We start from the raw sequence: 16,541 nt of genomic DNA, 5'->3' as shown, positions 1-16,541 counted from the left end.
TGATGAAGATTATAGTTTGGACTACACGAGGCTGACTCTCTCTTCTTCGTGAAATAATCACAGAGCAGTCCGGTTGCCCTCTGAAGACAAAATAACATCATTCCTAATATCCAAATATCCCTGACAGTCAGTTCAAACTGTCTTCAAGCATTTTTTAATGAAAGGTGAGATCTGGAAAGCTCCCCCAGAATATTTGCCCACCCCACCTTCAGGAATGTGTAGTCCTGAATAGCACTATCTGGCTAGAAGTCTTTGCTTAGAAATGGCTTCTGTGAGACTAAGACAGGAAGGAAAAGGAGGGGCAGAAAGCACAGGCTGAGGCCCGGAAGGTAAAACCTTGATAGAATCCTGTCTTTGTAACCTGCAGTGGGGGTTGGACAATAACATAAACACTTCATCAGGATCTTTCCAAAAGCTCCTCCACGAAAAAGCGCGATGTGTTAAACGTAGAAGAATTTACTCTCATTTGCCTAACCAAATAGACCATTACTGTATTATGCTTGCTTTGTGCAATGTAACTAGGCCATAGTCAATGTATCCACTTAGGTTTTGTGTGTGCATATGTGTGTGTGTTGTGAAACCAGCAAATCACTTATTGAATATTCAGGCATCTAACCACATGTGTCCAGTTGCATCTCTTAATTCCAACCTAACTGAGCTACCCATTGTTGGGATTTCACATTTTACCATGTAGCGTTTCCTAAGTGCACATTGACTGAGCCCTTAGCCTTGCCTGTGGGCGAGGCTATTCTGCTGAATAAAATAAGCACGAGCAGAAAGGACTTATTTTTTTGAAATAGCAATATGGCTGCCTTTTTTGAAAGTGCTAGTACAAGATTGTACCTGTTCTGTGATACACGCTTTTCCACATTAAACAGACCTAGGAGCTCACCTTATCCCCTCCGAAAACTCAAAGCATGGCCTCTGCACTAGAATCAAATGAATATGGCAGCTTTAAAACAGCCTCTGGCTTCTGAGGTTCAGGTTCCACCAAAGAACTCATCAATTCAGCATCCCTTACATGAGATAATAGGACAGATTAGTGTTGGCTTGCAAGTACTCTGTAGCTTATTAAGTAGGAACTTAGGAGAGAGCATTTTAACGTGGAAACTCCCGATAGAAACCACCCGGCTAACTGCTGTCCAGTGACATCGGTTCCCTGAACTCTGGAGGAGCCGTGGGTAGTTCCGAGAACTGGAGAAGGGCTACAGCAGGTGTGGAGCCTGCCACAGGGGAGCGACTCAGAACACACAAACTGTGGCTCCGTGAACTGACTGAGTCAAGGCAACAAGGCCATTATAGCTCCATTTGCTTCTTGTTATTTTCTTGTGTTTGTGTCTCTTGGATAAGCTGAAGAAGTGGGAAGAATCGAATCATTGCTTTCAAGAAGCTAGGGGAGAGACACTGATGTAAAATTCAGGAATGCAGTTGATTCTTCGTGCCGCCCAACGGGGAAGCTATATACAATCTAAACAGCAGGAACACTGCCATCACTAGAATTGGAACTATTTTCATCAAGAGGCACTCTCCCTACTTGTAGTAATTTCTTCTATTAGAAGGTCAGCATTTCCCCTGTAGAATTTTTAATGTGATAACTCTTAGACAGTAATTCGCTGTTCACAATCTGCTGATTTTTGAAATGGAGTCTCATATATCCCCGGGGTCAGGGAGACAGGTCTCAGACCAAACATGTAGCTGACAACGCCCTGGAACTTCTGATTCTTCTGCCTCCACCTCCCCAAAGCTGGGATATCTGACATGGGCCACCACAGTTGATTAATGCCCTACAAAGGCCTGTACTCAATCCCAGGCCCTAGTTTGCCTTATAATAGATTAAATTTTTCTACAAGTAAGGACTCTTTTCTGGCAGAACTGGGGTGGGTGTGGGATTAGGTGGGGGTGAGGAATTCAATTATTTTGCTGCAATGCTGCAATTCGATTATTTGGCTGCAGCTCACAAGGTTGAAGAACATTGCTTTAGTTGCAATGTCTTGGTAGGTATGGAGACGTAAACAGTTCTGCAGATTCATCATTCAGCCTGTGATTCATTGTCATAGAAAGTTAGAAACACAAGATGTTTTAAACTTATACTCTGTGAAAAGGTAGTTGCAAGGAGTGTGTTTGTAATTAGCTTTATACTTGAGTAAGCAGCAAAAGGCCACATAAGGCTCCCCATCAATCACAGAACAAGAATACCACTCTGCTTCATTAATTATTAGCAACTGCCACTAAGAATAATTATAAGGAGGGAAATGAGGGGCTTTTCACAAACAGGTGCCTAATCACACCAAACAAGAAAGAAACTCTGGCGAAATAGTTCAGAGCATCTGATTGCTCAGACTCAAGGCTAGACCCAAGTCCTTGTGGGTCTTCTACAGAATACGGGAAAGTGTCTAAAGTATCTAAGAGGAAAAACTGGATTATTCAGAACGGGGGCAGCCTGACGGGAAATGCAAAAGTCACTAATGCGTTTGTTTTTAATAACTTCGCCTTTAAATTTCAAGTATTTTAAAAAGTCTCTGCAGGCCCTCCACCAGGGTCCACTTAAGATGTGTTTTTATACTAGTCAGATTAAATCCCCTTAAAAGAGAGTTTCTGAGTTGTTTAGCAAACAGAAAAGAAAGCAGAAGAGTAATGTTAAAGGAGAAAAGGGGTTTCCAGCATGAGGGCAGCCGGAGTTGCCTCCTAGGGGGATCTCCACTCTTACTTTACTGCTATGGCCCCAAGCCCCAGCACCCTCTCTCCCTGTTCCGCTACCACTGACCTGCGTAGACAAAGAGCAGAACCAACTTCGGAAGCAAGACCCCAGGACGCCGGGGCAGCCTCAGCACGTCCATCCAAGCCGGTGGCACCAAGCTGCTCTGTAGGACAGACGGGTAGACCTGAGAGAGGGTGGAGTAAAGGGACGGCCAGGAAACCCTGCAGCCAGGAAACCCTGCAGAGGAGGATACAGGGTTGTTAGGTGGACAGGGCTGTGCTGCCGAGAGCAGGGTCCAGAGCAGGCCTGGCCATGACCCTAACCAGAGCCCTGAAGAAGCCTGTTAGCTGCGGGGAGCTGGCGCCAGTGGTCCTTGGCTGGCAGAGCTGCAGCTGGGGTTTTGTCCCGCCCAAAGGTGCTGGCTCTGGCAAGCAAAAGGCAGCTTCTCTGGCGTCCTTGACCACCCAGGCTCACATTTCATCTGTGAGGGTGGCACCAAAGTGGGATGGGGGTGGGGAGGTGACAGACTCCTCCCCATTTCGCCGAGTTTTCCTGTTGAATGACAGGGTACTTGGCTCAGGAAGGAACTTCTGAGTTGTTTGGCTTTTGTTACCCCTGGGAACTACTGTCTCCTTTGGATTAACACACTTCCCATCTGCCTTGCAGCAATGGATGGAGACTTTAGCTTCCCGTCTAAACAAATGAATATGGGAATTTTTGGATTTAGAAGGAGATTGCACAAAGGGTGATAGGGATGGTTTCCCGGAATGGGGAACTAGAAGGACTGCGCCCAATCTCCACCGAAAGCTGGCACAGTGTAGATTAATCAAATACTTGAAGCTGTCAACTAATTCAGGGAAAACCAATGAAACAAGAGGTGTCTGGCCACCACCACTGCTCTGCAGTTCCTGTCTGATGCGATTAGATAGGAGAAACAACAAAAAATTTTAAAACTTGGAAACAAAATTATTAGCAAATCAGGTGTTCATGGGTGGGGGGATTCAATCACTGCTGAAGCTCTTTCCTAAAAAACCAAAAACATCAATAGTGTTTAACACTATGCAGAAAGGGAATCAGAAGAAAATCAAAGGAAATACTTCTCTTCATTAAGAAAAGCAGCAAAATGAAGTGTTCGCCTAAAGTATTCCTCAAATTGAGGATGAAATAGATCTTAATATAATTGTCGACGTAAAGTTTTTCAGGTAAATTGGATTTCACAGCTTTTACCGAAAATGATTGTGTAAGAGCAACGAAACAACTAACAGAAAACCGGAGATACTTACAGACAACTTGCTACATAGGGCAAGGTCATTTTTCTTCTCCTTTAAGCACTAAATTTATTGGAAGACATTACTTGTTAAGTGTAAAACCAAATAACTAAAATACTGTTTTTAAGAAGCAACATTCACTTCAAAAGTGAAATATGTCTGAGCCTTAATTTAGTCAATCTTCCTTGAAGAATTTTTACCTAAGAACGTGAATCAAAGATGACATTCTGAGACTCTACAGCATCTCTGACTAAGTCTAAAGTCTGAGGAAGACTCAGCATTCCCTTCTCCCAAAGAACGCTCATCAATTCCACCCTCACCTCCAGCCAAGCACACTGATGTTTTAATGGCACAATTCATTCATTGTAATCTATATAATATTTTAATACATTTATTTTATTTAAGGGATGTGTGTATGTGTACATATGGAGGCCCAAGGACAACTTTCTCTTTTCCCAACTTGTGCATCTCGGAGAACAAACTCAGTTTGTCCCGCCCCTCAGCGGGCACTTGTCTGCTGTGATGTTCTGATTTTAACATGTTTCTCTCTGACACTAGTCCCTTGCAGTCTTCACTAGAAGTAGGTCTCCTGCCCCAGAAATACTTGCCCCTACAGTTTCGTTTTTGTTTTCTTAAGCTACAGAATAAATCACATTCACTTACTGGAGTACACATCAACGGTTTTACTCTTATGATTGGAACCTGGAGAAGACCTCATACATAAAGAATTCAGTCTTTAAAGAAGAACACAGCCGAGCTGGGATGTAGCATTATAGCCTTGGGGTGGGAAGATGATTGCTCTGCAGATAAAGTCTGCAGGGTGAGGGCAGACACCTCGGCATGGAAGATGTGATCTCTCCTATCTCTGCGTGTACACAGCTCTGGAAGAGACTGTTAGATTAGAGATCAGTGGACCCCAGCCCGATTTCAGGGGGTAAGAGGTAGGCCAGAGAACCTGCATCTTCAATATTCTCCCTATTGAAGAAAATGATGTGTCAGCACCATAGTGAGCGCCACCGGCTTAGAATATTCTGACACACCACCACTGATGTCAGTAAGAAGGTGCAATGTTGCTTAGAGAAGTTTCTCCCAGACCCTGAGAACAGAGAGCCTTATATGGTTCAGAAGATTGATCAAGTCACCGTGCTAGCTAGTTCCCCACAGTCCAAGAGCTTCTATCTTGCAGTATTCAAGGTATCATTACCCTGTAGTATTCAAGACTGTTTATGAGTGAGAAATAAGATAATCTACAGGCAGAAATGTTTCTGAAAAGTTAAAAAAAAAAGTAGCTTAAGATTTAAAAATAAAAATCCAAGGAAACTATTATAAAATGGTCACAGATGAAAAGTAATTTTCATTACTTGATCAAATGGATCAGATTTAATAATATAGAAATACTAAAACTCCAAAGACACACAACCCACTTCTGAGAGCTGTAAGCAAGCTAGAAGCAGTTTCAGAAGTGAAGAAGCCAACATCAAAGAAAGCTCTAATTCTAAGCTATAAAAACACTTTGACTTTTAGACTTTAAATGGGACTTCCAACAGAGACTTATTTGAACAAATAGAATTTAACTTCATTTTTAGAAGTTTACTTAAAATAAGAAAAATATCAGTCAGATAGCAGAGTTTTATTTGCAATCTTGAGATGAGAGGGGGGAGAGGAAAGAGGGAGAGAGAGAGAGAGAGAGAGAGAGAGAGAGAGAGAGAGAGGAGATAGATAGGTTACAGTTTAAATAACCTAGTCTTAAATCATAATATATTACCATGTGTGTTCTCTCCCCCCTCCCCACAACTAGGTATTATGGGATTGAACCCAGAATGTCATTCGTTTTAGTGGTCAACCACTGAGCTCCCTCTCAACCCTTCTCAAAATTTCTTGAAAGATGTATGGTTTCAGGAACTTTTTTACTGTTTCTTATTAAGCAGTAACAATCTACCCTTAGTAAGTGTCAAATGCCATTGAGTTCTGCTAGCAGGTCTAACAACTGCAACACCACTACTATGGTCCTATAGCTTAAACCCACACTGCTTAAGATGAATGAGAGTGCATCAGTATTATCGAAAGGCTGTGAAACGAGAGATTGGTGAATCCGAAGCTCGGATTACAAGGCAGAGGACGACCTGATCATCTGTATTTCCCACACATTTCCTTCTGTAGTCCTGCTGTGTAAGAACCACACCAAGCCACCAGTTCAGAGAACTCTATCCTAGGGACTACTGCCCCCTGCATCATGAGATGAACTGTGTTTTTCAAAAACAATTATTTTTAATTGATCCACAATAACTGCACACATCTGGAGTATAGTGTGGGTATTTTGATCAAATTAAGATGATTAACATCCCTGTTCTTGTACGCATCTATCAATTTTTCGTGGTAACATGCATTCTTTTCTGGCTGTTTTTGACTATATGATATTGTTGACTGTAGATGTCACCCTACTGAGTAGTAGAGTTCTAGAGTCTACTCCTGGTACCTAACTGGCTGATCTAATTGTTCTCTTCCTCCGTCTCTGTCCTCTTCAGTGTCTGAACCATATTTCCCTTGTGATCAGTTGTTTTAAATTCCCATAGGAGTAGAGAGAGTGCTGTCTGAATAGGTCTGGCTTATTTCACTTGACATAATACTCTCCAGGTCCGCTCCTGCTGCTGTGACTGATGGAATTTTTAGTGTGCCATCAAGCATAAATATCACACTTCCCTCACCCACTAGCCCACTGATGGACATGTTGGCTATTCTGAAGTATGCTACAATAAATACTGGAGTGTTACAGTCAGGAAAAAAACAGTTTTGAACTCATGATTCTGTTTCTGGCTGCATGTCTATTTTAGTGTGATGCTATGTCATTGTGTTTAGCTCTTGACAGCCATAAAAATTATACTCTAAATGTATTCATGTTTGTGTTTCAAAAAAGATTTATGAATAGCACAAAATTAAAATTAGGCTTTGAGATTTTATGTTTTTGTTCCCACTCAATATTGCCCCTTGAGCTTTGTTCAAAGAATTAAGAGTAAGAATTTGTGTTCAAATGGTGTATTTTGAAACAGTAATTTAGTTTCAAATTTTTATTTTAATCTTTATGAAAAATAAATTTAAAATTTACTTTTAAAGGTATGTGGGAGAAACTTTCTGCAACTCATTTTGTGTGATATTATGTTTAAAACATCACAATATTAGAAAAATGCTAATATTTCCTCTAGGCACAGGATGCAAGCAATTTTATGTATTTTTTTCAGACATACAATCCAAAATTTCTTTATATTTATAGAAGGCATCCCCAAATTTGTACTTCATAAAAGAAAGGTGGAAGACAAGCCCATAGCTTTATATGAATAGTTTCTTTTTGTTACTTTGTTTTGAATGTTTTTTTTCTTGCAGCATAGACACTTGTACACACTCAGGATAACTATGAAAATTGCTTTTTGTAGGCTTATTTTTAAACCTTTAAAAGCATAGTATCAGTCAGAAAAATTTCAGGAGTAATACTTAAATACAGTCTCTTTTACCTAGATTTCCTATTTTTAACATTTTGTCCCATTTATTCATTTATCTTTTATTATTCTTTCTCTATACTTGTACACACACAGTTTCTGAACTGTTCAAAGAGAAGTCTGGCTATTGAGTTGAAAGGTAAATACATCCCTAGTTTGGTAAGCCTTGTCACATTTCTCTTTGGGAAGGGATGTTATATTTTGTTGCTACAATGAAAAGATTTCTTTTAAAAGGGTGTATAGTATCCTGTTGTGTACAGATTTTGGTTTTGGTTTTCGAGTTTTGCCAATTTAATGAGAGAGAATGTTTTTCTTACATTTCTCTAATTATGGATGAAACTGGACATTTTCACAGACCTGTTATTTCAGATATTTCGTGAGTTTTTATTCTTATTATTCATTGCCTATTTTCTGTAAGATTTTGGATTCTGCTATATTAAAAAGTTCTTTGTATGCCATAGAGAATAAATCTCTTTTAATATGCTTTCAAATACTTTATATCATTTTTTGGTTGCCTTTGCTTATGGTGTATATGTCAAACAACTAATTTTAATTTCTTTTATTGTACTAAGGCTTGAACTCAAGGCCTTGTTCACGCTGGACAAGTGTTCTCCCACACATCTACATCTCAGCTTATCATTTTAACTTTCACACTTTTAATTACATTTTAATCTATTTAGCATATGTGTCTGTGTGTGTGTACTTGTGTGCACATGTAAACACACATGACACAGCATATGTAGAGGTCAGAGGACAACATTCAGAACATCAGTGTCCCCTTCCACTGTGTAGGTGCTGGGGATCCAACTGAGATTTTTGACTTGGTAGCGTAGCAAGTTCCTTTACCCACTAAATCATAATTTTAATTTTAAGAGGTAAAATTGATTTTTTTATATAGGACACTCAGGGTTTGATCTTTAGCAGACTAAAGAAAAATATTAATCTTTTGGTCTTTTTTATATCTGAATTTCAAAATTATCATTAACAAATCTTGTTTTTTGCTAAACCACAGATTATAGAAGAATTTATCCTTAATAGTAATACTTTAAAAGTTTAATTTTATTCATTATTTGGTAAGGCAACAAGAAATAAAATTAGCACACATCAAGCTATGATACTGCAGCCTAGAAGTCCTAAGTACTTAGATGCTGTTTTATGTCCTCTCCACGAGCGAACTGTTTCATAAGGAGACATGAAATTGAAAGGCCAACGCTATTGTCCACTTGGTGCTTGGATGCATCAGTTTTTAGTATAACTGAAATGTCCATGTCTTGGGGTTTCTATTGCTGTCATAAAACCTCATTACCAAAAGTGGCTTAGGGAACAAAGAGTTTATTTCAGCTTACCAGTCCATGTCGTAGCCTGCCATAAAAGGACTTCAGGATAGGAACTAGAGCAGGCAGGAACTGAAGCAGAGACCATGACAGGGGGAGGTGGGTACTGGCTTTCTTTTCATGGCTTGCTCAGTTGTCTTTCCTGTAGAGCCCAGGCCCACCAGTGCAGGCTGACACTACCCAGAGTAAACTGGGCTCTCCCACATCAGTCATCAAGAAAGCTCACCATCGGCTTGCTCAGAGATAAGTCAAGAGGAAGCATTTTTTCAATTGAGATTCCCTTTTCCAAAAAGGTCCTAACTTGTGTCAAGTTCACACACATCTAGCCAGTACCGACTACGACTGGATGATCTCTTATTTGTGCTTGAAGAACAAAGATGGGATGCCTTTTTGTATTAAAACAAAACAAAGTGAATTTTAGTCTGCAGTGAAAATCACAAATAAAAAAAAATTCCAGGAGCGGGAAAGAACTCTTTCATTTAATTAGAACAAGTTTCTCAATCTGTATTGTAAAATGTTACATTAATTTAAAAATGGAAAAGGAAGAACACTTAGTTTGTATTCTCGCTTTTGTCAGGTATGTGGTCATAGCAACCAGAAAAGTAGATAATACAGCTTCACAACATGAAGATGTTACTTGTGCTTCTTGAATGCCATCCTCCTTTGCCTCTTAGAAATAATGTGATTTTATTCATTTCCTTTGGGTGTATAAGTTTTCTGCATGAATATATGTATATAAATATGCCTTTGATAAAAATCATGACCTCATCTTCCTTTTTAGTTAACACTGCATCGTGAGTGTGGTGGTTTGAGTAAGAGCCACCTCACAGCTTATAAATTTGAGTGCTTAGTCCTTTGGGAGTGGCATGAAGAGTAAGTGGCCTTACTGGAGCAAATACAACTTTGCTAGAGAAAGTAAGGGACTTGGGGGCAGGTTTTGGGATTTCAAATGTTCAAATCAGACCCAGTGCCATTCTCTCCCTGTTGCCTGCTGATCCAGATGTAGAACCCTCAGCTACCTCTTCAGAACCATGTTTGCCTGATTGCCACCATGCTTCCCATCTTGATGATAATGGGCTAAATCCCTGAATGTAAGAAAGCCCCAGAGTTGCTGTGGTCATGGTGTCCTTTCACAACAGAAGAACATTGACTAAGACAGTCGATTTTCCAAATTAGAAATGGTGCTCGCCTTCATTATTTTCTGTAGCTGTTGCTATTCTCCACGAAGCTGTTTTAGCATACTTACTTAGACCTCCCTTTATCGTGACAGAAGTCCATTTTCATGCTTGATCAGCTCTAAACAGCTTTTTTGATTTTAGCTATCCAGTCTTTTAAAAATGAAAACATAACTGATGTGAAATTCACCTTTTTTTGCTGTGGATACCAATAAAGAATCTTCTACAGGCCTAGTACAGTGTAGAATAGGGTAAGCTGGGAATTTCAAGCACATAGAGGAGGAGAGAGTAGGCAGAGTCAGGGAGGAGCCATGTAGCCACTAGAGAAGAAAGACATCAGAACTTTACTCAGTAAGCCACAGCCACGTGGTAATACTCAGTTGAACAGAAATGAGTTAATAAAGATATAAGAGTTAGCTAGAAATTTGCATAAGCTAATAGGTCGAACAATGTTTCAGTTAATATAGTTTCTGGGGTCTGGGGGCCAAGGAACGAATGAGCAGTCTCAGCCTACATATATCCAAATCTTCTGCTCACCAAAACTCTTTCATGTAGTCTCTTTAGAATTAGAGTACAATTCTGATTTTCTATGAGACCTGGCATTATGGATATCTTAAATTGCATCTGACTTTCTATTTTTTTTACTGGCCAGATCTGACAATGTAAGTCTCCTTGAAGTTTCTCATATGAGAGTGTCATTTTTTTCGGCCACATGTTCCATCTTGGTGCAGTTGCCTTCCCTCCAACCTACACCTATAAACCACACCCAAATTATGATTTTCTCAAAGCTCATTTCTTTATTAATTGTTCACTCTTCTTGATCAAACATACAACTGGTTTAAAAAAAACTTCCAGGTAATTCTCACAGATGTTAATTTTTGAGAACAACTGATCTATAAAATTTCTGCCCAATAAAAATATGTGAACCGCATATGTAATTAAATTTTTATAGTTTCATTTTAAAAGTAAAATAAATGAAGTAAAATAAATTTAATAATGTCTTTTGTTCAACTTTATCAATCCCAAACATCATTTCAAATTATAAGTAGTATAAATAATCATTTTTGACATACTTTATAATGCCTTTTCCGACAAAGTCTTCAAAATCCTTTGTGCATTATGTTTACAACTTATCTCAGTTTTGGCTTTAAAATTTTTTTCAGAGATATAAAATCAATATTTAGAATATCTGTGCAGTAGCAAATATGGGGTTGCACAAAATTTCATTCTGATATTCTTGACATTTTCTAGTAACTGAAGGAATTAGTTTTAGGTTAAAACATAAATTAATTAAAATGAGGTGAAGTAAAGAGTTTAATTCATTAGTTACTCTATCTAACTTTGATTTAAGTATGCTATTGATCTGTTTGTTTTTATCAGGTCCTGTAAACCTGCTTTGTCTCATTGCGATGTGCAGTGAGTTTTGATTTTAAAAAATGACATTATGATTCACACAAGAAAAGTTAAACCAAGAAACATAACATGTAGTTGCTTCACTGTCTGGGAAACACATCAGCTTCCATCTTAGCCTCCTGGGAGGAAGAGGTATATTAGTTTCCTGGCTTCTAACTTTTGCTACTGCCAAGACTGCTTCTCTGATGTCTTCCAGGGATTTTTCTGGAAGGTAAATTAAAAATGGAACATGGAGCTAGCAAAGCTCAAGGACAGGGACTCTTGAGTGCATACCCAAGATGCTTTGGTTCAGATCTCCAGAGCTATATCACTCAGGGAGCTTGTTTGCCCACACTTTTTAAAGGAAGCTGACCTGACAATAGACACACAAAGTAGTACACATGGGACCTACAAACAGACCTTGCTTTGCCAACTGACCTTTTCTCTTATAGTGTTCTTTCTTAGATTAGAAAGGGGCATCCAGTTTCAATACTCATTTCCTAAATGGTCAAACAGCTTCCGACATTGCTTTCTGTGGTTCTTCATGTGAAATGTCATCCGTAGTCCCAGGCACTTGGATGCTTGTTGTCCAGTTGGTAGCTCTGTTTGGAGAGACTTAGGAAGTGTGATCTTGGTGGAGGAAGTGTGCAGTGTTTTGATTTGGTTTTGTTTTTTACTCTTTGAGGGGCCTGCCACCCAGCTCCCAAATAAATACACGGAAACTTATTTATGATTGCTAAGCCTTAGCTTGACCTGTTTCTAGCCAGCTTTTTTCACTTAAATTATCCCATTTCTCTTTAACTATGTTTGTCTCTGAGATTTTTACATTTCTTTTTTCTAAATACTTTTCTTTCCTTGTTACTCCATGGCTGACTGTGTGGCTGGGTGGCTGGGCCCTGGTGTCCTCCTCTCTATCTCTTTCTCTTGCTCTTAGTTCTTTTTTCTCTCTTGAGCCTAGATTTCACTTCCTGTTTGGTCTATTTGCCTGGCAGACCTGTCTATCCCTCTCTTGCCTAAGTACTGGCCCATTCAGCTCTTTATTAGACCCATCAGGTGTTTTAGACAGGCAAAGTAACACAGCTTTACAGAGTTAAACAAATGCAACAAAAATAATGCAATACATCTTTGCATCATTTAACAAATCTTCCACAGTATAAAGAAAAGTAACATATCTTAAGCCACTATTCCATACGGGAGTGTGCTGCTGTAGGCTGGCTATGAGGTCTTAAAGACTTGAGCCATTTTCTGTGTTCACTCTCAACTTTGGAGTTCCGGACGTCAGCTCTGAGCATTCTGCTCCAGCCTCCACGCCTGCTGCTTCTCCATCACAGCCGACCCTCTTCCTCCTCTTCTTCTGGGACCGGAAGTGAAACGAACTCTCTCTTTTATAAGTCACATTGGAAAAGATTTTTTGTCACACAACAGAAAACACTTATAACAAACATAAAACAAACTTGTAACAAATGCACTTAGGGACAAGGGAAGAGTGGCACACTGGGTTTTAACACACTGGGATTCAAATCAGAAAATACACAAATAATAAGTCATAGTAGTGAAGGAAAACCTGCAGGACCTTGTTTAGGAGCTTTAGAAAAGTGGCAAAAGTAGGTGCTCCTCTTGGAGCCATGACCTCACCAATAACAGATAGTTGGCTAGGTTTGCAGTGTTAGGCATTTATTCCTTCTTATCAGGAGGGATTTAAGATACCAATCTGGTTATGCCCATGCTGTGAGTGCCACTTTTGCAGCATTAGGCATATCTAGCTCTGCTGGTAATTGTTGTGGTTTGTGGAAATGATAGCTGGTATTGATAGCTTGGGCAGCACCTTCTAATACAATGTCCGTTCCAGTTCAATTCCTTCGAGTTCTGAGTCTGAAATGTGTGGCAGCTTGGGAGACAACTATAGGGCAACAGCGATAGCCTGTGTTATTCTGCAAATCTCTTGGACTCCTCTGACCAATGACTCAAAGGGAAGGTTCCCATGCCTGGCTTGGTTTTTCTGTTATGTAATGTGTGTATGTGCTCTTGTGAGGGAACATTATCTCTACAAGTTGCATAACTTCATTTAAACTGCTTACATATATGTGTGATATTTACACATATTATATATATATATATATATATGTTCATTCTTGTGAATGCATGCACTTTATGTAAATATGAAATAAGCTTTCTATAGCCTTTTTCAGTCACCCTTTGTATTCTTCATCCCTCTTTCCCTCTCTCTCTTAGTATCGCTCTTCTTTCTCTCTTTCCAGACAAAGTTCCTCCCCCATTTTTGCTATTTTACTTGTTACCACATCTGTGTCCTATTATCTCCTTCTCCAGAGCTCCTTTCCCTATCCCCATGGTCTCCATTTTACTTTCCCGGTTTCTGCCGTTAATCTAGGCAAATCTGGAGATTTGAAGATGAGACCCACAGCTGAGCTAACCTGTGGCATTTGTCCCTCTGGGTTTGGGGACATGACTCAGTGGACAGTTTTATTTTCCAATGACCTCAGAGTCAGTTGGGCATCTTTAAGAAATCTAAAATTTTATCTTGTCTGTTCTCTGCATTGTATTATAGATTTCAATTTTAGATTAGAATCTTTTTCTAGATTTCGGCTCCCAAACTAGGATCAGCATTTTCTCTCTTCTAAGGTTAATCCACCTAGGTATGTTTTGACTTTTGCTTCCTAATTATCATGTCTCCAAGAGATTTACTTTCTGTATGTTTCCTTATTCTGCATTTTTGGCATGTCTTTTTTCTTGGCTCTTTTCCCCACTATGTAAATATGACTGCAGATGTTATAAACTAGGAAACTATATAGTCTCTTTGGTAATTTTAACTGTTATGCATAATTTTTTGGCGATGCTATGTATCTATAGATTTTGTTTGTCCTTGGAGAAATTTTCTGTTTTATGAATATATTTATATTATAATATGCTTATATACTCTAATTTATTCTTGGAGATTGCATGTCTTCTTTCTTAAATGGCTATTTTCTGAAATGAGGCTCTTATTTCTGGTAAAGAGAACTTCAAGAGAATGGTATAGGTATCCTTTTTAACTTACATAAAAAAGAAACAGAAAAATAAGGGCATTAGTTTGCAGGTAGCATGGGCACTTTATTTCTCGGTCTTGCCTAAAATCAAGTAACTTAGATACTCGGAAGTAACTTCATCCAGGGCTCCTGTGTTCTGAGATGATAGTCCAATTGAGACAGAATGAAAGGCTACAACCTTGTCAGGGTAAGATCTCTCCTTCAGAAAGGCATTCTTGGTTCATCAGCTAGAAAAAATGAAGAAGTCTTGAAATAAGGTCGACCTCAAGACAGGTTGGAAAGAACTTTTCTTTAGTTGGGTTCTTAGGACAGTGAGATTTTGTTCAGCCGTTGCAACTGGACCAAAAACACCTTGAAGTCCTCTTAATTCTTAGATTCATTACTGGTGTTATAGATTCTTAGACTGGGCAGGATTTTATTAACTGCCCTTAGCAGTTAAATAAAAATGAAAAGTAATTGACATTTTAGGAAGGAATGCCTCCGTTAAGTTTACAAGCTATCTGTCTTTGGGGTTGCTCAATTTTTTTTAACACTTACTTCACTTTAAGATTGTGTCTTCTACTCTCCATCAGTAAGTAAATGAGGGACTGAAAGAAGTTTTAATATTACCAATTCCATGAGAACAAAATACAATTACAAAAATATGTGAAGCATTAAAAAATAAAATCCTGTTGAGGCAAATCAGTAGAAAATTATTGTTTTAATTATATGCTCATGAGTTATGTGCTTATAACATCCCAAGAGAGAAGGCTTTTCAAGTCTAGATACTCACCTCAGTGCTGCGTCATTAGACCACTGAGAGGTGTAAAAGGAAATGAAACTCTCCTTCTCCCTTCTCCTCTTTTTATTTCATCTGTGACTCTGACTGTGAAAGTGATAAGAATATGACCCTCACTGCCACCAGGCTCATATCTATTCCCCTTCCCAAAGATCTACTTCATGGTGGGAGGTGTTGGGTAGGGGAAGATGTATTAGATAATAGTACGTTGTGGAGAGCCTCAAGCATTCCTCCTGCTTGGAACCCCATCTTCCTCGCACACTTCTATTATTCTAAAGGACTGGTTGGTCCTCAGCTTTTTCTGGCAGCTAAATCCATTATTACACACATATCTGCATTCTAGATTTTTAAACTGTTAACTGCATGGCCTGTTCTTGCCCCTACTGCTCTCCATCCTCAGAAGATTATGATGTTCACTTTTTTAAATCATTTGCTGTTATTTTGGTCAGATTCCTAGAGGCAAGAGTGAGAAAGTGCCTCCATGCAATCTGCCACTCTGGAATAGATACCCTGGAGAGTGTTTTGAAATAGAGGGAAATAATCTTTGGAGTCTCCAACCTTTCTACAGACTTTCTCCTCACGCTTTGAAACCACTTAGGTCTTAACAAGCTGTCAATTCATGTCCATAAAGGAAGTAACTGGTAGAAGCTTATAGAATTAGCCTGTGTAGGAACATTATACATAGATTCTTCCATCCTCCAAAAAGAACACATTTTCTTCTCAGCAAGTAAAATTATGCAGGGGCACACAATGAGATGGTGAAATGCCTTTTAATGGGAATTCAAACAAAAAGCAGATCAACACAACCAAGCTATCAGTAAATCATGACTGAGATTTCAGGCTGTGCCTATTGCTTAGAGATGGAATATCATCATCTAATATCCAGATTAACCGGGGGCAATTCAAATAAACAGTGTTCCCCATTGAGTTTCCAGCAGCTGCTATGCTACCAAACAAAAATTTCTCTTTGCAGATAAACAACGGTAAGTAAAAAAATAAAAGATTATGTAAAGAAACACTTGTTTTCCAAAGCATCAGTTTTTTTAAGAAAATGATAACCTAGGTCTATTTTTCATTGATCGACTAGGTAACGTTTCTAAATAACATTGATAACCTAAAAGATTAAGAGAAAAATCTCTTTTCTAAATGTCTAAAAATTGTGAAAATACATATTTAAAAAATAGCATGAGTTATGAGAATAAACACGGGGAGAGCAAATAACCCATTAGGTAGTTGTGCAACAAGTTGCTATCTTACATTACATTTTGGGTTAATCATACTTTATGGAATAGTGTTTGGAGAAGAACTGGAATGAATATAAGAACTAAGAACTGGAATGTGTTTATAATCCCTTGAGAAAA

General features: G+C 38.9%; 1 protein-coding gene across 1 annotated transcript in view; it reads right to left on the bottom strand.

Moving 5' to 3' along the window:
- The window catches only part of Cyyr1 (cysteine and tyrosine rich 1), a 98,151-nt gene extending 94,968 nt beyond the window's left edge, over window positions 1-3,183 (bottom strand). Inside the window, exon 1 of the mRNA XM_048422531.3 lies at window positions 2,765-3,183. Within this exon, the coding sequence (XP_048278488.3) occupies window positions 2,765-2,837 (73 nt within the window). The 5' untranslated portion in view covers window positions 2,838-3,183. The remainder of the gene's footprint in view (window positions 1-2,764) is intronic.
- Between the last annotated feature and the right edge of the window lie 13,358 nt (window positions 3,184-16,541).

Source organism: Myodes glareolus, chromosome 2 (genome assembly GCF_982192425.1).
Source record: "Myodes glareolus chromosome 2, mMyoGla1.1, whole genome shotgun sequence".
NCBI classification, from domain to species: domain Eukaryota; kingdom Metazoa; phylum Chordata; class Mammalia; order Rodentia; family Cricetidae; genus Myodes; species Myodes glareolus.
The sequence above is the reverse complement of the archived record's forward strand: the minus strand, read 5'-3'. Positions and strand labels throughout refer to the sequence as shown.